The sequence below is a fragment of the Aedes aegypti genome, chromosome 1 (genome assembly GCF_002204515.2).
Source record: "Aedes aegypti strain LVP_AGWG chromosome 1, AaegL5.0 Primary Assembly, whole genome shotgun sequence".
Lineage (NCBI taxonomy): Eukaryota > Metazoa > Arthropoda > Insecta > Diptera > Culicidae > Aedes > Aedes aegypti.
The window spans coordinates 91399893-91426885 of NC_035107.1; the positions used below are offsets into that span (position 1 = coordinate 91399893).

General features: G+C 42.5%; 1 protein-coding gene and 1 long non-coding RNA gene across 2 annotated transcripts; both read left to right on the plus strand.

The window, feature by feature from the left end:
• The first annotated feature begins 7026 nt into the window (after positions 1-7026).
• On the plus strand, positions 7027-7609 carry LOC110674450. The gene is made up of 2 exons (XR_002498877.1): positions 7027-7225; positions 7300-7609. It is a non-coding gene; the product is annotated as an uncharacterized LOC110674450 (long non-coding RNA).
• Positions 7610-13686: 6077 nt separating this feature from the next.
• LOC5577016 (Golgi to ER traffic protein 4 homolog) lies at positions 13687-26122 on the plus strand. The gene is made up of 2 exons (XM_001656253.2): positions 13687-14394; positions 25146-26122. The coding sequence occupies exons 1-2, from the start codon at positions 14029-14031 to the stop codon at positions 25815-25817; spliced, it is 1038 nt and encodes a 345-aa protein (XP_001656303.1). The 5' UTR covers positions 13687-14028; the 3' UTR covers positions 25818-26122.
• Positions 26123-26993: the final 871 nt, after the last annotated feature.

The following is a 26993-nucleotide window of genomic DNA, read 5'->3' on the forward strand; positions in this document are numbered from 1 at the left end:
TAGCTTGCTCACCTTGGTGACTGTAGTGCAGTAGATTTAACGCTTTCATTCGACATTTGGCCGGAACCAGCAACCTTTCACCTCGCAAAATCACACCATCCTGCATCACTAGTTCGTTATGGAACGGGAAGTAAGGCTTCGCACAATAGAGATAGAAAACTATAGAGGACGAATGTCGCTGCTGTTCCCTTTGTTCTCGCTCAGAAACATGTCGGGTATATAAGTGTCAAACTGCATACTTTTTCGCGTTGACATTTATAGCCCCGCCTATCTCCGCCAGCAAAAGATGTTCCTGCAGCGACGCCAGCGACATTCTTCCTCTATAGTTTATTACCTCTATTCTTCGCACAATCCAGCACCGTGTTTTTCTCTTTCGGCCATCCATTCACTATGTAATCCTTCAACTGAGCACAAACCTCGTCCTGCTCCGTTTCATTCTTGATATGCTGCAACAGTTCGTCCTGTATCTCGATGTGCTCCAGAGTGCTGACTTGCTCAATCGCCTTCCACAACGCGTCCATTTCCTCTGCATCCGGTATCTGATCCACGTTGACGTTCCGAGAGAGAGTGTCAGCCAGTATCAGCTTGCTCCCTTTCACGTAATTTACCTGCAGATTATACCGTTGGAGACTTAGGACCATCCTCTGGATACGTTTTGGTGCTGACGATATCGGCTTCTTGAAGATAGAGAGCAGCGGTAGATGATCCGTCTCTACCATCACTTGTCGACTCTCAAAAATATACTGGTCGAACCTCTTGCAGGCGAACAAAATTGCCAGAGTTTTTTTTCTCTATTTGGGCATATTTTTGTTCGGTTTTGGTCAGCATACGGGAAGCGAACAAAATCGGCTGTCCGTGTTGCATTAGGACAGCTCCTAGAGCATAACTACTTGCATCACATTGGATCATCGTCTCGATTCCAGGGTTGAAAAATTTGAGGGACGTAATCTGCGCAATCTGGTTTTTCAAAACCTCAAATGCTTCCCTACGACGCTTTCCCCAAGACCACGAATCTTCTGCTAGAGCCTCCCGGAGAACCACACTCATTTCCGAAAGCTTCGGAATGAATTTGGACATGTAGTTCGCGAGACCAAGAAAGCGTTGCAATTCCGCCGCATTGCTAGGCTGGGGCATTTTACTAATAGCAGTTGTCTTACCTGGATCTGGTTTCAAACCATCCTTCGAGAGCACATGTCCGAAAAACTGAACTTCGGATTGGTTCAACCTCAACTTTGTCCGATTCAGCTTGATTCCGGTATGTCTGCAGCGTTCCAAAAGAGCAACCAGATTTTTGTTGTGATTCTCTATCGCCTGTTGCTCGGTCTCTCCTGTACCGAAACACAGTATGTCATCCGCAAGTACTTCGATTCCTTTTAGTCCTTGCAGCGCTTGGAACAGCTTCTGTTGGAAGATTTCTGGCGAGCACGATAGTCCGAAGGGCAACCGCTTCCAGACATATCGGCCAAACGGTGTCCAAAACGCCGTCAGCATGCTGCTCCTCTCATTCAGCTCGACATGCCAGAAACCGTTGCGCACGTCGAACGTAGAGAAAACCTTCGCATTGTGTAAATCTGGCAAAATTTCTTCCAGCGTCGTCATTTGAAATCTGGGACGTTTGATCACTTGATTAAGTTCCACTGGATCAAGACAAATTCTCACTTTCTCTTTTCTCACCACAACCACAATGTTACTCGTCCATTCGGTAGGTTGGTTCACTTTTGCTATGATTCCTCTTCTTTCAAGGTCGTTCAGTTCACACTCAAATTTTTCTCTCAAAAGCACTGGCACTCTTCTTGGTTCTTGTTGTTTTGGCATAGCGTCATTCATTTTTATGTCCACTTTTCCTTCCAGCTTTCCATCACCGCTAAACAAATCCGCATATCTCTTCACGATTTCTTCCGCTTCTTTATTCTTCACCTCGTTCTTCTCGCACTTACTTTCTTCAGTATCGCGTTCGCACGTATTGATGTCATGTATGCTCACTATTCCTAGTGCCTTGCACGTTTTGAGGCCTAGGAGCGGCATTTGCAGCACTTCCGGTAGAAGATCCACCACTTGAAACGCCACTTTGAACCGCTTATCTTTGCTCTGGTGCCGGAGAACAACTAACCCAATCGCTGGTACCATATTACCCCCGAAACCCTTCAGTTTGGTAACACTGGCCTCGAGATTTACCGCTTTACCCACTAGCTTCTCTAGCTGATACCGAGTAATCACGTTACATGACGCACCTGTATCCACTTGACACCGCACTGCCTGCGGATCGGCTTTTCCGTACGAAAATTTCACATCGACAGCGATCAACGAATCAATGATCAACGAATCCTTCAAGTTCCCGAAATTGCACGTATCGGCTAATTTTCGCAATCTGCTCACAAATTGATTTAGGTCTTCACTGTCACTTTGTTTTGCCGAATAGAAAACAAATCGCTCGTATGTTTCATTTGTTTGCGGTAAACAATAACCTTCCAGCGCCGTGAGTATTGCCGCCGGCGTCACCTGGTCCGCCACAGGTAGCAATGTGTTAAGCACCTTCACCGCATCTAACCCTAAAAAGTTCTTCAGCAAAGCCACTTTCACTTGATCAGGTTTCGTTTCGATTTCTGCAGCTAGCACAAAAATGTCCCACGACTGTCGAAAATCACTAAATTCTTCCGCCAAATGCTCACTACCCACATTCAAGGGATTTGGTGCAATGAGAATATATACTAAGGTGTGGAAGAAGAAGCAAAGGCTATGTATTAGTAAAGAGAAAAAACGTAAACAAAAATAACTACGTCACTAATTTACACGGCTTCTTATGGGAGCTCGCATGCTTGTAGTTGTGAAACATTTTGCACCGTACACGGATGTCACGCACACTAAATGTCTTCTTCCTCACCTCGGTATATATTCTCATTGGATTTGGTGGACGCACACCCAATACACTCATGTTTCCTGCTGGTATTTGTGCTGCTGGTAGGACGGGTACTGCTGGCAGCTGTGGTAGTGCCACTACTTGATTTTCAGCCATCAATCGAAACCACTACTAATGCATGAACCACTGCGCTTCTTCCCGAAAACCTCGTGCCGACGCCAAACCCTTCTCCTGGTGCTTTCTAACCAGCGAGAGCTCGCACCTCCGAGTTTCCGATATCTTCCGATTCCGTCGCGAATTCCGCTTCCGGGTAACCACTTTTTCCGATTAGATTCCGACTTTTCCACGCGAAAATACCGAAAAAAGATCAACCACTTCTGACACCATGTTTTCAATTGTCGGTGTACCGCGAACGAATGGCAATGCTGCCAGCTTTATTCATTTTTAATCAGTTGTACATTACAAATTCAAAGCAATAATATTTGGGTAAAATTCAGTATCATAACAGATAGAAACAGGCCAGCCGCGTTTGGAATCTCAAGCTGGACAGCGAATTAAAACGAATGGGCCTAAAGCGATCGAAATTTCATACCTGCGTTTATTATTACATTGAAGGAGATCAAGTTCTGATCGTGTCAATATACGTTGATGATTTTTTGATTTTTTCAACCAACGGCCAAATGATCGAAGCTGTGAAACGAGACATTGCCAAAAAATTCCGAATGAAGGACTTAGGAGAGACTAAGCAAGTCCTGGGAATCAAGATTACCAGAGGAGAAGGATTCATCGCCATCGATCAAGAACGCTATGTAAACGAGCTGCTGGAAAAATTCAAAATGGCTGGATGCAATTCCGTACAAACTCCCTTGGATCCCAATCAGAAGTTAACAAGTCAAATGAAACCTAAGACGGAAGCTGAACGTGATAAAATGAAGAACATTCCTTTTCGGCAGTTAGTCGGAAGCTTGCAGTTCCTGGCTCAGTGTTCAAGACCAGATGTTTGCCATGCTGTAAACCTGGTGAGTAGTTTTTGTGAAGACCCCGGAGAGGCTCACTGGATCGCTGCGAAACGTATCTTGAGGTATCTAGAAGGAACAAAAACATGGAAGCTCACTTATGCGAAGAATACTGCCAATCAACTTCAAGCTTACACCGATGCTGACTGGGGAAATTATGTGGATACGAGGCGCTCTACTAGTGGATATGTGTTCCTGAAAAATGGCGGAGCAGTGGCTTGGAGTTCGCGTAAACAACCCACTGCTGCGCTTTCCACTACTGAAGTTGAATATATGGCACTATCGGTCGTGACTCAAGAAGCGCTTTGGTGGCGAGGCTTTATTGCTGAACTTGAAGGAATCTCATCACCACTCCTAATCAACTGTGACAATAAAAGTGCCATCAGTCTAGCAGAAAAAGAGATGGGATATTCCCCAAGAAGCAAGCATATAGATATAAGGCATCACTTTGTTCGAGAGCAGATAGAAAAGAAGACCATACGGTTGAAACATGTCGCTTCGAATGATCAACTGGCAGATATCCTCACCAAAGCGGTACCAGCCCCAAAGTTATTGGAAGCAAGTGCATCGCTAGGAGTTAATAAATTATAGCTTAAGGGGGGATGTTGAGTTGAAGTAAGCCATAAATTTATAATACCCCTGTGAAGTTTCTCACTTGACAAATTCAATAATAATGAACCCGACCAAAGACACGGCCTACTATAAGATATACAAAACTACCACATCTCCTTTCCTTCAACAGAAAATGCAGATTTTTCGCAACATCAAATCAATAGCTCCATAGGCAAACATAATAATGAAATCCTAATTTTAATAGAATTCTGCACATTTATAAAGCTTGTAGGAACCCTTTAGTAAAGCAGTTGTGCATCATATGCGTTGCTGCGACCTTTTTGTGAACGCATCTAGCACGAATTTTTGTATATTTTTATCGGACGCAACGGATCAAATCCGTTGTTTTAGCTACGGCCTTTTGTAGCAGTTTTGATCTTTTAGTTGAAACTGGCAGACCAACCCTGCTGAATTTTTGTGTAATTAAGTTCAAACTTTTTGTTTGGTTGCTCCCTTCTAAGGCGAGCATTTCAGTTTCCACTGGACTCAACGGATCGTGTCCGTTACTACGTCTGTGGCTCCCTTCTAAGGCGAGCATTTTATTCGTTTTCCGCCGGACCCGACAATTCGAAACTGTCGCTGCGGCAGCTCCCTTCTAAGGCGAGCATTTCAATATTGACCGGACTTAACGGATCGCATCCGTCCCGGTTGCTCTCTTCTAAGGCAAGCATTCTGATTCATTACCGCCGGACCCGACAGTTCGTAACTGCCGCTACGGCTGCTCCCTTCTAAGGCGAGCCATTTTACTTCCTTAAGTTCCCTTTTGAGGTGAACTTACTTTGCAACAGCCTGACCCGACGGATCGAATCCGCCGCTGAGGCAACTTCCCTTCTAAGGTGAAGTTTTTATTATAGAACTTACTTACACACATAGCTATTTTCCCAACTAAACTAATGTCATATTTGAGGCATCGAGTATCGCAAAATAATTAAATTTTCGTAGGAATAGCAATTACAAACATCAGTTGAACTTCTTGAGAAAGCAGCTTTTTTCTTTATATATTGATTTCTTCCTATGTAATCCGAGTTTGATGGCCATCGCAGGAAAATCCGGGTTCACTCGTCGCCAATGTGAAGTTTCTCACTTGACAATTTCAATAATAATGAACCCGACCAAAGACACGGCCTACTATAAGATATACAAAACTACCACAACCCCAATAAATCATTCCTTGTTCAAACCTGTTCACAATCAGACGTGTCTTTACTAACAGATTCGATAACTCCAGTAGCAATTTGGGACTCCATTTGCAGACTATCGATTTTGATTTTCTAAATATTTTCGCAAGAGAACCGCGGTCCACTCTCAGGAAATAAAAGGCGTAAAGGCAGCGATAGATGGTGTTAACACTCGCATGTTGGCTCCTTCCCATGCTGCACACGGTGCGTTCTCAACCCAACCACTTTTAAGATGGTTTTCCTACTAGCCACCAGATGTCGAAGTGGTCGCCTATACGCTAATATTTTCAAAGCTGAACGATCACTTCGACATCTGGTGGCTAGTAGGAGAGCCGTCATAAAAGAGGTTGGGTTGAGAACGCACCGTGTGCAGCATAGGAAAGAGCCACATATTACACTTTTTCTCGGAATAGGCCTTTTCATTTGACAGGTCCGTCTATGCATTTGTTTACATCGGTGGAGGACCGATGCTAACATGGGCCTGTCATTTCCATAGAAGAACTGTCAAAGTGCTTCGAGATCAGCTGATTTTAAACGTCAAGTGGAAAGGCCTATAGCCTATAGGCAAATTTAATGCGCCACTATCATAGAGATAGCTAGGGAAGAAAAAGAGAAATGTCATTGAAAATGTTTGTTTACGTCCAAAATTCAATTTTTCGAGCCAATAATTAGCTCATAAACAATTAATTATTAAACTACTTTCCATTGGCATAATCATTTTGACCCTTTATTCTTGCGATACGCGTGATTTCACAACAAATTTAACCACAAACAAAGAATCTGGAAGTTTATAACCTATGTAGCCAAAATCCAATTTTCCAATTTAATCACACTAATCGTACATGAGCACTGATCGAATCTGTACATTTTTGAAGGAAAAAAAGTTTACCATGTTTTTCAATGCTCTCTGATCGTGTACAACCCGCATAGAAAAATACATTTTGCCAAATGTTGCAAACACTACGATGCCATTAACTGATAAGGCTAATGCATCACAAACTGTTACTTTTCTGTTGAACAATATCAAACCTGAATCTTGGGATAATTAAAAGCTGTTTGTGTCATCTATACCAAATAATGACAGTATAATTTAATTTTCAGATATTGTTGAACTATATGGAGATGAAAAATTGTGGGAAATTGTAGCACCACATGATTACCTCTCCGCAAATTGTTGATATTTATTATCATAGACGCTAATACAAAATTAATCGCGCTGGCTGATGAGGTTAACGCAGCGATGAAAAATTCTTTTAATTTTCTTACGCATCTCGAGTCAAGATTCTCGACATAAAATTAGAAATTAAAATTGAGCATTTGTTTCACATTAAACGAACGTTAGAAAATAAATTATAAAGATTCAAATTTTAAATCAATTATTTTTTTGTGATACCTAGCTACTGTTTTTTTTAGCGTGTTTACTTTCGTGGCCAACCAAAATAGGTGACAAAAAATCGGAAAAAATTGACGTCGCTTGGCAGTTTCTTAATAAATTAATGATAAAAACCTGCTCATTCAGTTCGAAAGTGCCCGCGGCCTGATCTGTTTGAATAGAAGCGCTGGTAAGTAATGTAAAATAGTCAAGTTCATCGGTAATACGCAACTAATTTTGTCTTTTCGATAAATAATTATGTAGCCGTGGATGCAACTTTGACGCGAGTGAGAAAACCTCCGCTCGGCCACCGGGAAAACCGTTGCTGCTTCAGTCAACCAGAAACAACCGGAATTGTAAAAGATGACCGAAAACGGACCAGTCGAACCTGCGGCCACTACCAGAGATGTGAAAAACATCGAAACGCGATTGAGGATCGTAAACGAGACTTGCAGCAGCAAGATTGATGCGAGAGAAGCTAAAATACCGTGAAGAGCCGAAACAAGCATTTAGTGAATGTATTTTAATTATTAAGTTCAAGAACATATTAGTGTATAAAAAAGTGTTCAAAGTTTTTAGTTTGTTAGTTTGAATAAAAAATTAAAAAGTAAAAGAAACAAGTTATCAAAGTTTAATAGAATACACTGAAGCGAGTTAAGACGTGTAGAACAGTTCAATTGAAACATTTACGGATTGAATTAATAGGTAATCCCGGTAATGGAAATTTTTGTGTTTCTGTTAACAAGTATTTTTTTTTCTTTTTTAACAATCTGTAAATGTTTCAATTGAAGTAACTGTTTTATACGGTTGAACTTGTTTCATTGTATTTTATTGTATTTATTTTTGTTTCAGGTTTTATTTATTGTTATAGAATAACAAAGCAGTATGGTATATGGTTGGGTTACCATAAATGACAATAAACTAATAATTACACATGCATTGTTTATTTTTGTTCTTATTGTACAGTTAAACTGTTTCTTAACAGTTTCCCTTACAGTAGATGAAGCAAAAAATGGACAGTATATCTACAACTTGACTAACTGTAACTGAAAAATTTTGTTCGAGAAAATCGACGTTTTGAAATGGTTACATAACTTAACCACCTATTCCCCACATTGTAATTTTCCAATAGACCATTTCCGTGAAAAATTTTTATTGGCTTATATGCTTTCTGTCAATTTACTGAACAAACTTTCCTAAGGAACCGATATGTTTTGGAGCCTTTAACTGTAAGAAAACAATGAAAAACTTGCGGCACGTTAGTGCACCCCTCGGTCCCCTACAATTTGTTTCACCTCGAAAAAATGCAGACCCCTTTTTACCTTATGGTTTTGCCACCACGTTGTGGTGAATTTACGATCAGCTGGCATGACCAGATGATTTTTGTTTATGTTTTCATTCATCATAATGGGCTCCGTTGCGATTTCGCTCCCTCCTTCCTTCACGGCTCCTGAAGTCTCCGTAATCACTGCGGAAACCACCTTCACCGCTTCGGCCGGTTATACCGCACCCGGCGAACACTACACGGTTCTGTAACGCAAGGATTGTATTCGACAGATGCCTGATTTCTCTGCTTCGTACCGACGAGGATTGAAGGGATTGAATATGCCGGAAGATTCCCGCCTAGAGGCAGCAACAGCCGCTCGAAATTTCCTTGCGCGTCTGTTGCTGCCTTAAGGCGGAAATCTTCCGGATCAGCAGCCAACAGATAGATTAAGGCTATCTGTCGGCATGAATAGTAAAATATAGCCTCTGATAGAACTAGCGGTACCGTAACTGCTGGGTGGATGAGAGATTTGTTGTTAATGGGTGGTTTTGAATTTTGAATCTGTGGAGGAAAATATATTTTCCTAAAGGAAGACTTCAATCGGGTTGGAGTTAGAACTGTGATTCAGAACAGGTTGCGCCAGTTCCAACCTGGTTTAAAAACGTTTGTATGCGTAGTATCGGTGGCGCTCCTGTTTGGGGCGCCCTGACCGGGATCACGGTCAGTTTGAGCGCGCACCTGATTTGACGTTTTCAAATGTAAACAAGCATCCCAATGCAGGGGTGGAATCGAAAAACTGTTGCAAAATCACCCCGCTGATACCCATAGGGTTGAACAAACTGTGCCGCATCTCGAATTATTTTTCAAAATGTGGTGAGTATCCATGTTTTCAAAAATTTGTAAGAAAATCGGGAGTGCATATAAACAAAATCTGAAAGCGTTAGTAGTCATTAGAAATGATTGTCTTTCGAAGAAAAATACAAAAACTGGGGGTTAGATCTGACGGAAATGGTCTATTTACAATTTACCAAACTGTCAAAAAAGTTTGTGGTAATGTTGATATATTGTTGTTAAACATGTTACATGAAATTGTTTAGGTATGGTCGCAAATTGTTCTGAACAATATCGGGAACAGTACTTGTATGGTTCATGATTATGCGGGAACATAACTATTCGGAGAAAAAGTGTAATATGAGCGCTCCTTCCTATAGGCCTCCAATCGCGAAACGCAACATACTATTAGCCATCTATACATTGGTAGCGCAACTAGTCAGTGGATGAGAGATTTGATTTTTCAAGCATTCATCACATGACTCTGTGGGGGAAAATGTTTTAATTTCTTGATAAAAGACAGTCAACAGTCAAACGGTTACGTGGAAAAGGTAGAAATATCCGTGCTCTATGTTCTACATTCGTTTGTTTTTTTTTTATATTATTCCACTACTTTTATAAAAAATGAGATCCGGCTGGTAGGAGCACTAATTTGAGGTTGGAATACCAGAATATGTGAGGTTAGTTTCATTGGAACTTTCGTCTGAGCGATTTTTGCACTTAAATAAAACACGTTTCGAAACATTCTCCGCTGCCTCTTAATATACCATTGGGTAAAGGAATGAATTCTCTACTATTCAATGTCATTCAATTTCATATATTACAGTCGAATTTCGTTCGTTGCACTATCTTTAGGTGGGCTTCGTTTTAATAGGCAAATATAACGCGCCACCATCATAGAGGTCGCTGGGGAAGAAGGAGAGAAATGTCACTGAAAATGTTTGTTTACGTCCAAAATTCAATTTTTCAATCCAAAAATTAGGTCATAATCAACTAATTATTGAACTATTTTCCATTGGTATAATCATTTTGAACCTTTATTCTTGCGATACGCGTGATTTCACAACAAATTTAACCACTAACAAAGAATCCGGAAGTTTATAACCTACGTTGCCAAACACCAATTTTCCAATTTTATCCCACTAATCTTACATGAGCACTGAACGGATCTGCACATTTTCGAAGGAAAAAAAGTTTATCATGTTTTTCAATGCTCTCTGATCGTCTACAAAATAATTATTCCGAGAAAAAGTGTAAATTGTGTGCTCCTTCCTATGCTGGACACGGTGCGTTCCCAACACAACCTCTTTTATGACGGTTCTCCTACCAGCCACCAGATGTCGAAGTGATCGTTTAGCTTTGAAAATATTAGCCTATTGGGCTTCCGCTAGTTGGGCTATAGCCCACCTAAAACGAAGGCAAACGTCATTTTCTGACATACGACGCAATTTATCAATGTTGGTAGCCCTGATTTTCTTTTGTTCTATGCTATTTGACAGCTCTAAACTCAGCCCAATTAGTGAAAGTCTTTCACTAAGTGGGCTACAGGTTTAGTGCAACGAACGAAAGTTGACTGTATTTCACTTAAGCGGTGAAAATAAATATTTTGTTCCGAATGTTTTGAAACCATGAACGTCAACCATCATCATGACGACAGCAGCACACCCCACCGGACGAATTGTCGTAGCCACCAGATGTCGAAGTGATCGTTCAGCTTTGAAAATATTAGCCTATTAGAGGGTTAATTTTTTTTCGGAATAAGCCATTTTACGAGACAGTCGGTTGACGTTTTCTAGCGGGCCGCTCATTGTTATTGTTTCAAAAACTAGCATGATATGTGAATAGCGCTGGTAACGTTTTGGTTGGTGATAACATTGTCGTCTCTTTCTGGCTATTTTTTTACGCGGTTACATGTCTGATGTGGCTTCCCTGCCTGCTGATTTTAATTTTACTGGGGAAAGCCTGATTTGCTGCTGGAAAGGAATCACTGAAGAAATTTCTCGCCGATTTCTTGCAGAAATTTTCTACAGCGACTCCCGTTTGAACTGACATTTCTTTTCTGCTGCGTACTGCGATCAGAAAAAAAGCACTTACTTGATCGATTCCTTCACACTTAATTTATTTCGCCGAGGCCGGTGAAAATAATCGCCGAGAACCCAACAGCTGAGATTCCGGTAAAAATGTCGGTAAAAGTTCAAAGTGCCGATTGTGCCGTAAAATGTAAAATCAACCCAACTGTCAAAATTTGACGAAGAGATCGGTAATCCATTGCCGAAAATCTCGGCACACCATTACCGGAATTCGGCAAAGGATTATTGTTTTTTTTGTGGAATGAAGAATAAGAAGAATAAATACACATAAATTTTAATGGGAAAACAAATTTATTATCTATTGAAAAGATATCACTCCTATACAAATGCATGAAGTACAACACTGTGAACATCTTACTTTTCCCTCAATCCGGAATATATCGGCCTTTTCCATGTGAAGTGGATTTTATCCGCCGCCATTTCAGCCATACCTCAATGAAAAAAAAACAGCAATTTCCTGAAACTATAATAAAACTAGCTTCAATTATTGCTGACTACACTTGATAGATAAGTTATGGAAACAATTTGACGACATAAACACAATTTCTAATGAATTACATGAATACTTACATGTAGTCGCCTCCTGCAATGCTCTTTTTTCACGTCATAAACATTTCAAACACATGTTGGTTTCTGCAGTTCTGTGTTTTCGATGTTGGCAGATGCGTTTTGCCGAAACTCAGTGAAACTGTTTGTTAGACGATGGTTATGGCAAAATAGATTACCGAATCTCAGTTATTCACCTAAATAACCGATTTTCGTTAATTTCCATCTGTCAATATCGTTCATCTGTCAAAATCTAACGAGATTTCAGTAAAAATATGTTTCACCAACTGATCTCGTCATTCAGTTTTACCGAGATAAAATTCCGCAATTAAGTGTGTTGCAGGAATTTCCCATGCATCAAGATAGGCCAAGAAATTACTTGTCAGCAGCGAATCAGGCTGAAGATTGAAAAGCTCGTTGCCGCTATTAATAAATGAGCTCCTCCCAAATGTGGCGCTATAAGAAACGTAAATAAATGGGCCCACCAGCAAGTTTCAAAGCTGGTAAACAAACAAAAAACATACACGGAGAAATATTTTTACCTAATTTTTGAGTTTACTTTACCCAAAATTAAGTATATCGATTATAGTTTCAACCCAAAATCTCTCGGTTTTCTCTTTCTCCCACACGAATGTTGTCAAAAATAGAGAGAGCTGCATCTACCCAATGGGGGTACTTTGGCCCAATAAGCCAAATTTGGGTAAATGGAACTTTTCTTATGTTTGGGTCAAAAGAACTCAATTTTGCGTTAAATCAACCCAAAATTGAGTATATTTTTCTAATGGAATTAAAGCCAAACTACCTAGTGGGGACCTTGGAAATTTAGCCAAAATTGAGTTATTGGGCTCAACTACGGAATAAGCCATTTTACGAGACGTTCGAATGACGTTTTCTGGCGGGCCGCTCATTGTTGTTGTTCAAAAAACTAGCATAATATCTGAATGGCGCTGGTCACATTTTTGTTGGCGATGACGTCCCCGTCTCTTTCAACGCATGTTTCTACCCGGTTTACATGTATTATGTTACCAGTAGATGAAAAATATCTTCCCTCCTGCTGATTTCAATTTTACATGCGAAAATTAAAAACTTTGTGGCATTGCCACCAGCGCCATTGATGAATAAGCTCCTTCCAAATGTAGCGCTAGAAGAAACGTAAATAAATCGGCCCGCCAGAAACTTTCAAAGCTGGTAAACAAACGGAAACCATATGATTCGAAACGTCTCATAAAATGGCTTATTGCGTTGAAACAACCCAAAATTGAGTTGAATTCCGTCTCCGTGTATGATTCGAAACGTCTCATAAAATGGCTTATTTCTAGCATAATTTATGATCTCGCCCTAAAAGCCATGGATCAATGCACGGGTTCACTAATTTGACGTTTGAGCGGTGCCGAATTCACTTGTTGCCATGGTTACGTAAATAACACGGCACCGCTCAAAAGTCAAATAGTGAACTCGAGCATCGGTCCATTGGAAGCCAGAAACAACGAGCTACACACGTAGTTACCAATGGCTTTTAGAGCGTTATCTCAGATTATGCGAGATTTCTCGCATAACTTCTGATCTCGCCCTAAAAGCCATTGGTAACCATGTGTGTAGCTCGTTGTTTCTGAGCATTTGAATGGATTTTCATGCTATTTAACAACACTATGGGGAAGAAAGGATCGTTATCTACCTGCCCGTGATGTTGGTTAGGATGCTTATTCTTTCTTTTGCTCAGGAACAACGAGCTACACACGTGGCTACCAAAGGCTTTTAGGGCGTTATCTCAGAGTATGCGAGATTTCTTTTAAACACTTTGTTTTCAACCTTTCAATTATTCAGCCTTTTGTGATTTCAGCCCTTCGTAGGTGACCCCTACTATCAGCCTGCAACTGACAGCATAAAAATCTGATGTCATCGGCGAATCTGACGCCAGCTGTCAAGTGTCGCAAAGTGGCAAAACGAAACGAAAAGTCCCTTGCTCTTTCTCCGCTTTGATGGTGGCACTCTGGAAGCTTCGAAGTTGAAAAATCGTGAAAATTACCCAATTAGGACGTTTTACGCCGTCGCAGGTAATTTCCCGGACCGTCCCGATGTGGCGCGCGTGGTGACGCAGAAAACCCGGCCGTTGTTCCGTTGAATTGTCAGGATTTTTGCATTATCAACACAAGAGGAGCCAAAAGGGAGGGGAAGAGAGAGTCGAGTTTTGTGCGAAGTGAAAATCGATTTTTGTGGGTGAGTTTCGGGAGGAAGCATTCGGGCCATCGGGACTCGAGGATGGCCACTAAAGCCACGGCGACCGGAGCGGTTCCGGGTGCTCGCGGCGTAGCCAGGGTCCTAGCCAAGCTGGAATCGTCGATCGAGGCCGGGAACTATTACGAGGCCCACCAAATGTACCGGACGTTGTATTTTCGGTATCTGTCCCAGCAGAAGTACGAGGAATTGTTGGACCTGCTCTACCAGGGGGCACTGACCCTGCTGAGCCACGAACAGAACACAAGCGGCGCCGATTTGGGGCTGCTTCTGGTGGACACCCTCGAGAAGAGCAAAACCGTGGCGGAAGGCGCCGAAAAGTGGATGCAGAAGATTGCGCTGCTGTTGAGCAAAATCCCGCAGAATGTCGTCGAGAGGGAAACGCTACTGGTAAGTTGAAGGGTTCGACGAATTTATTTCCTTAGCAGGGCTGGTAGCAGGTCTCTTTTTAGAGACTTGGTGACTCTTTTAGTGCAAGACTATTAATATTACTCTAAATGGAAGTTCTCTAAAGTCTCTGTTATAACCGTAATATATATATATATACCTCCTTGTTGTAAATTTGGGTGAATTATCCTAGAGGCTCCAGAGAATCTTTTTTGCGCGATAATTCTCTAGGATTTGTTTTTTAGTTTTTTATCCAGAGAGCTCTAAAAAGTTTCTATATTCAAGATACTTAGTCGCTAGCAGACTTTCTTTTTCGGGAGATTTGATAGATTTAATTGATATATATTCTACACGATATGGGTTCTAAAGTCACTATTTTCTTTTTTCTAGAGACGTCAGGGAAACCTTTGAAGACTTACACGATTATTCTCCAGAAATTTCTTTTCAGATTCCTCGAGAAAAAGCTTCATGAATTCTTCTAGTGATTTTCCCACAAATTTCTTCTGGGATACTTTCAGGGACTCCTCCAGGAGCCCCTTCAGAATTTGCTGTAGAAATATCCCCCAGAAATTCGTCAAAAGTTCCTCCAGAGATTGATTATTGAAGGAGTTAGAAAAAGGACAAGGATCTCTTTAAAAATTTGGTCACTATTTGAATGCAAGTCTTTAAAAAGCCTCTACTGGAAGGTCACTAAAGTCTCTCTAAAGCTCGACCAAAATGGTATCTAAACTCAATTTTTGCTCCTTATTCTGCTTGCAGTGAATCCAAGTGAATAATTTTTGAGGCTCCTGAGAAATCTTCAGGGACTATATGTCAGTATTCCACAGGTTCTTCTGAAATTTATCCTCAGATTACTCAGAAAGAACTTCAGCATTTATTCTGAAGTTTCTCCAGGAACTCCTGCAGAGATTCCTCTAAAGATTCCTATACCAGTTCCTAAAGTTTTCAAGGAATTGTATTAGAAAATTATGCAGGATATTATGCAGATTGTTTTTTTATTGCTTTGCTGTTACCATTGATATAGGCAATCCTCTATGATTTCTTCAAAGAGTCCGGTTGTTTATTTCAAAGATCATTGTTGTAGGAGTTCATCAAAGGTTACTTTAAAACTTACACAAGTTTCATCAGACGTTGCTTTTCTTCATTTTTTTTCAAAAATTTTTCTAATATCAAAAAAAAAAATTGACATTTTCCCAAGAGACATCCTTAGAAAAGACACGGACACGTTAATGCTTTCAGTGGACGATTTGCCGTTTGAAGGAAACACCACACTAGACTACGGACTAGCATGCAAGCCCCAGTGGCACAGTCGAAAAACCTACGGAAAGGCATAATCCATTGCTGCATATTGGGTCCGGAATGGTAATGATGAACGCCCATATCCTGCTAATCAACAGCATAATGTTGCGGATGATTCCCGTTACGTTTCTACTTCCGCGAGAAATCCCTAACCACATTGGCATTTTTGGACGAGGGAGCGTCTGTTACGATGGTGGAGAAGGCACTGGCAGATCAGTTGGGGGCAGAGGGCATCCGGCAGAAGCTTGAGATCAGGTGAACCGGAGACGTAGCCCGCGTCGAGAAGGACTCAAAGCGAATCAACCTGAAGATAACGGCTGTAGGAAGTCCAAATCAGCTGCTAATGAATGAAGTGTGTGCCGCAGGAGAATTGACACTGCCGGAACAGTCGTTAGATGCTTGAGCGATGTCTCAGCATTACGAACACCTCCGCGATCTACCGGTTACACCGTATAAGAGAAATCGTCCGAGAATTCTGATCGGGTTGAATAATCTGCATACTATGGCGCCGATCGATACAAGGTTAGGCGGACCTGGAGAACCCGTATCAGTCAATCACCGTTGGGATGGACCATACACGGTCCAAACCGTGGAGCAGAATCGACTATGCTCTTGTTGTCGGTTACCACGGTGAAGTCACCAACGAACAGATTCATGATCTCATCAATAGTCAGTATTCATTTTCATTCATTTATTCAGTTAACATCTACACAGATAACACTGAATCAACAATTTCACGCCACAATACTCGGTTCGTGGCCGCATCTCTCCATCCTCAATTCTGCCCCACGCTCGCCAAATCTTGATCCCGATTCACCACCAGTCCAACGTTTGCTGCCTCGCGTTTCAGGCGGGTGTACAGGTCTGCTACCGTTTCAAATGTTCGGCCGACGATGTCCATATCATCCGCGAAGCAAACAAATTGACTGGATCTCGTAAAAATCGTACCCGGGCTGTTAAGCCCGGCTCTCCGCATAACACCTTCTAGCGCAATATTGAACGACAGGCACGAAAGTCCATCACCTCGTCGTAGTACCCAGCGGGATCCAAACGAACTTGAGTGTTCGCCTGAAACCTTCACACAATTCTGCACACCTTCCATCGTCGCCCTTTCAGTCTTGTAAACTTCCCGGGAAAGCCATAGCGGTCGATACTGTCGTATGCCGCCTTGAAATCGATGAAAAGGTGATGCGTTGGGACCTGGTATTCACGACATTTTTGGAGGATTTGCCGTACAGTACAGATCTGGTCCGTTGTCGATCGGCCGTCAACGATGCCGGCTTGATAACTTCCCACGAACTCGTTTACTACAGGTGACAGACGACGGAAGATGATCTGGGATAATACTTTGTAGGCTGCATTTAGAATGGTGATCGCCCAAAAGTTCTCACAGTCTAACTTGTCGCCTTTCTTGTAGATGAGGAATATTACCCCTTCCTTCCACTCTTCCGGTAGCTGTTCTGTTTCTCAGATTGTGCCTATCAGCCAGGCAAACAAATGGCCAGCCTGTCCGGGCCTATTTTTATGAGTTCAGCTCCAATACCATCCTTACCAGCAGCTTTATTGTTATTGAGCTGGTGAATGGCATCCTTAACTTGCCTAAAAGTGGTGGCTGGTTGGTTTCCATCGTCCGACGAAGGCGTTTGCTCCGTCGTCCTTCATTGTCTGTGCTCTCAGCGCCATTCAGGTGTTCGTCGAAGTGTTGCTTTCACCTTTCGATCACCTCACGCTCGTCTGTCAAAATGCTCCCATCCTTGCTGCAGCATAACCGCCTGCGCTGCATTCTATTCCTCCAGAATCTGGCTACATTTCTCGTCGAACCAATCGTTCCGTCGACTCCGTCCCTCGTACCTGACGTTGCTCTCAGCTGCATCGTTGATGGCTGCTTTCACTGTTCTCCAGCAGTCCTCAAGAGGGGCTTCATCCAGCTCACCCTCCTCCGATAATGCAGCCTCGCGGTGCTGCGCGTATGCCGCTGCGATATCCGGTTGCTTAAGCCGCTCTAAGTCATACCGGGGCGGTCGTCGGTACCGTACGTTGTTAACGACGGAGAGTTTTGGGCGCAGTTTGACCATCACCAGATAGTGGTCAGAGTCGATGCTAGCGCCACGATAGGTCCTGACGTCGATAATGTCGGAGAAGTGCCGTCCATCAATTAGAACGTGGTCGATTTGTGATTCTGTCTGCTGTGATGATCTACAGGTGTATCGATATGGAAGGTTGTGCTGGAAGTAGGTGTTACGAATGGCCATATTCTTAGAGACGGCGAAATCAATTAGTCGTAAGCCGTTTTTGTTCGTCACCTGGTGGGCGCTGAACTTTCCAATAGTCGGTCTAAATTCCTCCTCCTGGCCAACCTGAGCGTTTAGATCTCCTGTTGAGAACGTTTGGTTTCGGAGGTCTTTTGAAGCAAACTCGTCCTTGTTCCCGATCAAAGTAAGCCCAAAGCTGTAATTTATTTATTTCAGTTAAGAATACTTCAAGTCTAATTCAATTGTCAACTTACATTTAGTCTCCTTTTACCTCGCAATAGTTCTACAACACACTTCTTCAATAAATTTAATATAATTAATCTGCAATAATATAAACTCAATAAATTTGTATAAATTATTCCTTAATTCAATATTTACTTGATAATTCAGCTTTCTTTTTAGTTCACAAATGACATTGCAACTTTCATCTAACATCTATCTCACTGACAGTACGAATGACAGATACGTGTTCGTTCGGGTCTCTGTACTCACACTATCTGACCTAGTTGAGGGACTGCCCAGTGGCAGGGTTGCCGGTAACATCCTCCCCCCCGTGGCGCCCGAGGTCCTTCTCGGCGTCACCGTTTCGGTTCACATTAAGGACAGCAAGTTTGTTGACTGGTCTGCTAATTATTCCGTTTTGCGTTTTCACATCTGCTCTACGAGCAATTCCGTCCTTGCCTGGGTATGTGTGCAGCACCTTTCCTCTCATCCATTCGTTAGGATTCCTTTCATCGATTATGACCACTAACATTCCTTCCTTTACCAGAGCGACGTCTTGGAACCATTTGCTTCGCCGCGAAATAACCGGCAAGTATTCAATGATCCCCCGTTGCCAAAACATATCCAACAATTGCTGAAGCAGAGTCCATCCGTTTAACAACGCCTTCTTAGGATCCACGGGAGCTTTAGTTCCATGACGCACTCCTTTAGAGCTCAACATAATAAAATGGTTCGGCGTCAAAGACTCTTGTTGTTCGTTCTCCAGAGGCAAGAACGTTAACGGCCGCGAGTTGACAATATGTTCAGCTTCAGCTAACAGGGTTAGGAAACCTTCGTCGTCTAGTTTCCGCGTCGTCGGTAACGACCCTAGTGCTGTCTTCACAGATCGCACCATACGCTCCCAGCAGCCTCCCATGTGGGGCGCCGCAGGAGGATTAAACATCCATCTAGTGTTCGTATCCGTAATAGTAGTTTACGGAACAAGTTGCAGAATGATGATTTTTACAGTACGAGTCGTGAATTTATCCTACGAGGCTTGCCGAGTAGGATAATTACGACGAGTACTGTAAGAATCGAGTTCTGCAACGAGTTACGTACAACATTTTTTGCAATTTCGTAGAAGACCACTTGAGGGTATCAGAAATAATATCGGATTACATTCACCATCATTTTACAATTTCTGAAAAATGGTTTTGTAATGATTCATTACGCAACTCAAAACAGTTGCGTAATGAGAAAGCGTTGCGTAATGAATCATTACAGCACTGGTTTCAGTTGCGTAATGACCTGAGAGAGACGCGCGAAGAGGAAAAATATCAACGTCATATGCAGCCCAGTTTCCCCTCTCACGAAACGTCAAATGCAGCCCACCGTTTTTATGGCTGAAAAAGTGAAAAGTATTGTGTTCAAAGTAAATTGTTATTGAAAATCTCAGTCAGCGGAGCAGTTTTTTCCAAAGTTGCTGATAAATCTATGCAGAAGATTAATTATTTCTAATGTCTGCTACGTTTGCTGGCATGAAATTTTACTCAAACGGCTATTTATAATTCGATGTGATGCAAACTCAATCTTTTTTGCTGAGAGATTCATGTGAGGATTTGAACGGCTTGCGCATATACCACAAAGTGGAATAAGAAAAAACTCAGCAATCACAGAAAAAGAAGACCGTCTTCGCGAGTCTCGTCTCAGGTAATGACTATTCCCACACAGCATACTTCAGTGCAGGAAAGTAGGCCGTTTCATGACAGATTGACGTGATGAAAAACAGCCTATTACGATGAGAAATTGTAACCCATCGCAGTATTGAGCGCTTGTAAATCACATTGAAGCTCTTTACTTGCCCCAACGAAATTCGTGCCGTTGTCTGTGTAGATTTCTTGCGGGGCTCCTCTTCGTGCAATAAATCTTCGGATGGCCTTCTTACATGAATCAGTCGTTAAGCTGTAAGCTAACTCCAAATGTATTGCCCGGACAGTTGAGCAAGTAAATAAAGCGACCCAACGCTTCTGAGCTACGGCCTACTTTTACGTAGTAGGGTCCAAAATAATCGATTCCTACGAACGTGAACGGTCGTAGAAACGGTGTGACACGCATCCGTGGAAGTTGGCCCATTTTCGGTGCTACTGGTTTAACCTTGTATACTCGACACCATTGACAGCGAAGGGCGGCGGATCGTACTTCGACTCGTAATCTCGGGATGTAAAACCTCTGCCTTACTTCATTTACCACCGTCTCGTTGTTCGCATGACGATACTCTCGGTGGTACCAATCCAGCAGCAGTTTGGTTATTTGATGCTGTCTTGGCAAAATAATAGGGAATCTGGTATCGTAGCTGACATATTCGGCAGCCGCAATCCGGCTGTCAAGACGTAGAATTCCATGTTCATCGAGTTGGGGAGATAGCTTCGCAATGGGACTACTTTTGTCCAGGTTCTTTCTTTCCTGTAGATCTGCATACAAATTTCGTTTCAACGTAGCCACTTCATCTGAGTAATGTTCTGCCTGCGCAATCCGCCATAAAGTTTGTTCCGCTTTCTGCAGATCATCACAAGTTAGAACTTCTGGATGGTTGATCTGATCTTTCTTCGAGCGCCGCAGTGCAATATCGCAGAAGTGATGAACGTATGCGACACTACGCAAAAGTCGTTCATATTTTGAGAAACGATCGATATTAATCGTGGGAATCATCAAAAAATGGCTGCATACGAAGGCAGGACGTAACTCTTCTGCCGTTTCCTTTGGGAAATCTGATTTTTGCTTCGGCCATTCACTCTCATCTTCGTACAGAAATTCTGGACCACGCATCCATCTGCTGTTTGACTTCCAGTTTGGACCTTTTCCCCATTTCGTTGCCTCGTCCGCCGGGTTTAACTTCGTGCCTAACCATTGCCACTCATCGGTGCTAGATAAATTTAGGATCTCGTTGACGCGAAAAGCCACATACGGTCGGTAACGTCTTGTATCCGATCTAATCCAGGAGACGACTGTGCTCGAGTCGCTCCAGAAGATGATGATTTTGACGTCGTGGCTTGGGCAGCTGTCGTACTCGCGTTCGAGCTGCGCGTAAAAAGCGTCTTTGTCATCATCTGTGCTTCCGGAGTGAGGGCTGTGCACGTTTATTATGCTGAAGTTGAAGAACCGGCCTTTGAGCCTCAACTTGCACATTCTCTCATTGATCGGCCACCACCCGATCACGCGCCTTTGCATATCACCCATCACTATAAAAGCTGTTCCCAGCTCACGTGTGTTGCCGTAGCTCTGGTAGATGGTATGATTACCTCTAAACGTTCGCACCATTGATCCCTTCCAACACACTTCCTGCAACGCTACGATGCCGAATCCACGATCCTTCAGCACGTCGGCGAATATGCGTGTGCTTCCGATGAACTTGAGAGATTTACAGTTCCTCGTACCGAGCTTCCAATCGCTAGTCCCTTTACGTCGCTGTGGTCTTTGCCGATTGTCCCGGTTCGTATTCTCTCGTTGATTATTCGTTGCTTGATTTTTTTACGGTTGGCTTGCTGGGTCTGACACCAACCCCCTAGATTTCCGGAGGACCATTCCCCCTAAATGTTCGGAGAACCATAGTGCACAGTTTATCTTAGAGTCCTTCTCTGGCACTCGGACGATGATCAGCCGCTCCTAACATGGAGTACAGACCTCAAGGTTTGCAGAAGCAAAGCAATAGCAGCCATTTACCAACCTTTTGCGTTGATGTCCTTTCAGACAAACTTCACGAGTGCGGGCTTTCACCAATTTTGAACAACTACTTGTATTTTTTTTTGTCTGAGAGACATATGAACTTCGCTCAGAGTTACTCAACAAGTTCAAGAATTAGTTACATTGGTCTCCCCCAGGTCTCATGCTTAAGCCCATTTATTTATAACTGTTACGTTACAGACATTGATGACTGTCTAATGGAAAATTGCTTGCTAAGACAGCTTGCGGATGACGCCAGCGGACGATTTGCAGAGACCATTGCAGGATACTCTGGGCAATTTGTTTACTTGGGCCTTAAAGCTGGGTATCGAATTCTCTCCGGAGAAAACCGAATTAGTTGTCTTTTCTAGGAAACGAGAACCGGTAAAACTAGGGCTTCAATTCATGGGTAAGAAACTCACTCAGGGTTTTTCGCATATTTATCTAGGGGTCTGGTTAGACTATAAATGCACCTGGGGAAAGCACATTAGGTATCTGCATCAGAAGTGAAAAAAGCGAATCAACTTCATACGTACACTCACCGGAACATGGTGGAGAGCCCACCCGGAAGATCTGATAAAGTTATATCGAACAACGATTCTGTCGGTCATAGAATACGATAGCTTTTGTTTTCAATCCGCCGTGAAAACTCACATCCTGAAGCTCCAGAGTATTCAATATCGCTGTCTTCGTATCGCGTTGGGCTGCATGAACTCGACTCATACCATGAGTTTGGAGGTATTAGCAGGAGTACTGCCTTCAGATCGATTCGTGGAACTATCGCTAAGGTTCCTCATTCGCTGTGAAGTGTTAATCCCATTGGCGATTGAAAATTTTGAAAAGCCAATCGAACGAAATTCTCAAAAAAAAATTATGACGCTATACTATTCGTACATGACTCTGGATATTAACCCTTCTTTGAATATCCCCTATAATGGCTGCTTCCCTGACTTCTCCAATTCTTTGATTTTTTTCCAATTCTCTCCAAATTGATTTGACCACCCATACAACCAGAATGTACGTATAACGGAATCACCTTTTGCGTCATGCGATGCTTGTATGTGAAAAGTTTCACGTATAAGATGGTGCGATATACGTGCATTTTTATATGATGATAAATAACATGCTATGCGAGTGTGTAGATTTTATTGCGAACTATTCTGTACTCTTATGCGACTTAATTTATGATAACAAAATTCATTTGACAGCTGCTACGGATTGATCCGACTAACTTTGTACGAGTATACGGGACGAAACAAAACGTACATACAAACTCATAAACAACGATCAAACGATTTCATCCACCATGTAGTGCGGGTGTGATGCAATTTGTATAAATAAACAACTTTTTTTGTAAACTGTTATGCGACTTCTGCTTGACTGGGCATGAGGTAAGAAATCCGTGGAATACCAGATCCACCCCGTACGGAGCACATACCAATATTTTTTGCAAACAAGTACGGTCACGTCAGTAGCAACAGAAAGTTTTTCACCGACGGGTCCAAAACAAATGATTCCACTGGATTTGGTGTTTTTAATGAGTTGCATAGCGCTCCCATAAACTTCAGAACCCTTACTCCGTATACGTCGCAGAATTAGCGGCTATACACTACGCATTAGAGCGAATTGCCTCTCTTCCCTTTGATGAATACTTCATTTTTACTGATAGTCTCAGCTCAATAGAGGCTATTCGTTCAATGATGCCGGTAAAGCACTCTCCGTACTTCCTCCACGAAATACGATCCACTCTGAGTGCTCTATCAAATCAATTATATACTACAGTCGACTCTCCGCATCTCGATGTTCTACATCTCGATATCTCTCCCTATGTCGATGATTGCTTCGGTCCCTTCAGTCTGCATACGATTTCTCTCTCCATATCTCGATATCCTCCTCATCTCGATATCACCATATCTCGATGTGTTCCTGTTGACTTTTTGTTCACAATTTTCTCTCCATATGTCGATATGAACACAATAAAAGGTTGCTAGATCAGATTTAAGTGATTCAGAACAATTTGGAAACTCGAAACGAAGTTTGTTTGTTTATTTTTTTCCTAGTAACGGAGTGATTTTCAATCTAGTGTTCATTAAATTAATGTTCTTTGTCTCGATCTCTCCCTATCTCGATGGTCCCTTCGATATCGAGATGTGGAGAGGCGACTGTATCACCTTGGTTTGGGTCCCTTCACATTGCTCGATTCAGGGTAATGAGGAAGTGGACTCTCTCGCCAAGGTGGGCGCTATGGAATTTATGACCGACAAATCGCCTTCAATGAATTTTCTTAATTGCTCGTCAGCACGCCTTGATCCCTTGGCAACATAAATGGGATGGTGGAGACTTGGGAAGGTGGTTACATTCTATTCTCCCACGGGTATTGAAGAAATCGTGCTTTAAGGGGTTGGACTTAAGTCGAGACTTTATAAAGGTCTGTCGACTTATGTCCAATCACTACTCACTGGGCTCGCACTTTTACAGAAGAGGGCTAACAGGCAGCAATCATTGCAGCTGTGGTGCATGCTACCAATATATCAACCATATATTATGGGAATGCAGCGAACACGATATTGCCAAATCTAATTGGCCCAAGGAAAACCAGAAAAGGAAGACTTGAGAAATGTGCTAGGTAAGCGGGATCTCGACTATATGAGACTCGTTTTCGAGTTCTTGAAGAGAATTGAAGTCGCTGTGTAATCCCTTCCCCCGTGTCGTTTCCTTTCGAAATCCGTTTTTTTTTTCTTTGTGTCGTTACAGGTTGTCGTTATGTCCGCTCTACGTTGATCAGCAGCAAAACTGTCAGAAAACTATGCTGTTGAATGTCAACGAAAAGATCCTCAACCCCATCCTTACCTACAACATTAGTTATCCCTAACCTCGACAAACCGCGAGTTTTACGGTTCCCCAAAGCTAACATTAGATATTTAAAATTGAACAGAATTATAATTGTAAGAAATCCCTGAAGACATCTCTGGATAAATTAGTGGTTGAATCCTGGAAATGTTCTAACGAGAGAAAGTCCGGGAGGAATCATTGGATAATTTCCTGGAATCTCTTAAATCAGATTATATGAGAAATCAAACACTTATCGTCAGGTACGTGTAAAATTACTTTTTTTTTGTTCCTGTTTAGTCTCCTTCTGAATCCTGTTTGGTCACTTTGTTTAGACTAGAAACTAGAGATTTCTAAAGTTCCTTTTTACAAAGACATTCAGCCTTGTAATATGTAAAAATAAAACTATATACCCTAACCAACCTAATTATGGCTGTTCTCCATTTTTTGTAGGTCAAAGCTGTCAAATGGAGCGCCAGCGTGTCAAAGTCCCAGGTTGGCCACCCGCTGATGCACAAGCTGATAGCGCAAATTATGTGGAACGAAGACAACCTGGCCCAAGCGCGGCACCACTTCCTGCTCTCGAAGGACGGAAGCGGTTGCGGCCACATGTTGATTCAGCTCAGTCAAACCAAGGGTTTCCCGTCCGAGATGGATCTCTTCATAGCGCAGGTCATTCTGCAGCAACTTTGCCTGAAGGAAACTTCCACGGCGGCGGAAACCTTTGCCACCTATACCAAGTATCATCCGAAGATTGCCTGCAGTGAACCTCCGTTCATAACGCCGCTTCTGAACTTTATATTCTTCCTGCTGCGGGCCATCGAAGCGAACCAGCGAAAGCTGATCGTGTTCCGGACGCTGTGCGAGCTCTACAAACCCTCCCTGGAGCGGGATCCGTCCTACGAGAAGTATCTGCAAAAGATCGGAATGATATTCTTCGAGGCCAGCCAACCGCAGCGGCCGCAGAGCGAAGGGATGGGTGGTATATTCGGAAATTTGCTGAATCAACTCTTCCAGGGACTGGACGACGATTTGGACGACGAGCCGGCCGGAGGAAGTCACCCCAGGATGGGTTCGACGGGGCCGACCGGATCGACGCCAACGGTCAAAGAAGAACTGGATTAAGTTTGCGGAGGGTTTTACGTTTTTTCAGTTGAAACGGTGTAGCTTATTATTAATATGATACTGTGTTTGGGGTTCGAGGAGCGTGAGACACACATTGCGGGAACGAAAAGGAACGGAGTTTGAAAGCGTACGTACCTAAGGGGTAGAAATAGAACCGCTGCTGCTGGTGAGACCGAAGTCACACAAAAACCGCAAATTTTAACAGCATCGTTTCTATGCTATAATAGTAACTAACACTCTAAGCTATTGTTTAAACCTTGTAAACACGCAATCGAATAATAAACAGGACACAAGAATGGAAGCCAGCGGATCGAGAGACTAATTACGGTATCCGAAACATCAGAGAAGGTTTTGGACTCTACTTCAATGCAAGTCTCTATTTTCAATGGAGAGATTATAACGCGACTATTCAACAGGTTCCTCAGGTATTTCGCACCAAATTCCTCGAGGAAAGGCTTTAGGAGTTATCTTACAGGAGCTATGGGGAATTGTGAACTGAGCCCAGCAGGCGTGGCGAGGGGGATTTATTCGAGAACCATAGTCAGTTGTGTGCGGACGTTTTATCTCTTTTGAAGTGCTTGAATGCTGTAATTGAATAAATCTTATTATACCAACTAGTTTGAAGTTATCATTAGTTTTGTGTAAAATACCACATATTCTGGCGACGAGAAGAACCTACGCTGATTCCTGTCAAGCGGAATAATGAAAGTAAAAAAAGGGACCCTAACAAAAGGCGGAAACACGAAAGGCAGACTGCCTTAGACGTTGTAGAATATTCGATATTCGGAATGATAAAATAGTACTGAACAAACACTGTTTTATCATTTATTTACAATATCCAGCTCCTATATTTATTTACAATCCTTCTACAGTCACCAACCGAACCTAACTGTCTCATAAACTCAATGACTACTCTGATCGATCCAATATCTATGCAAGGTGTAAGACCCTACAGACGTGTAACAAAAGGCTGAAAATAACATGAGGCATAATATGAAAAGGCGGAATTAGCCTAAAACATATTGAAATTACCGTGTACCCCCGCTAATTTGAACGGTACCTCATGCAAACCATCGGGGTTCATTTTTTAATTTGAACTTCTAGTCACCCTACGAACAGCAGAAAATCGTACTTCTGGTTACCCTTTTGGCTGTTTTGTTTTGATTCTGCGTTCCG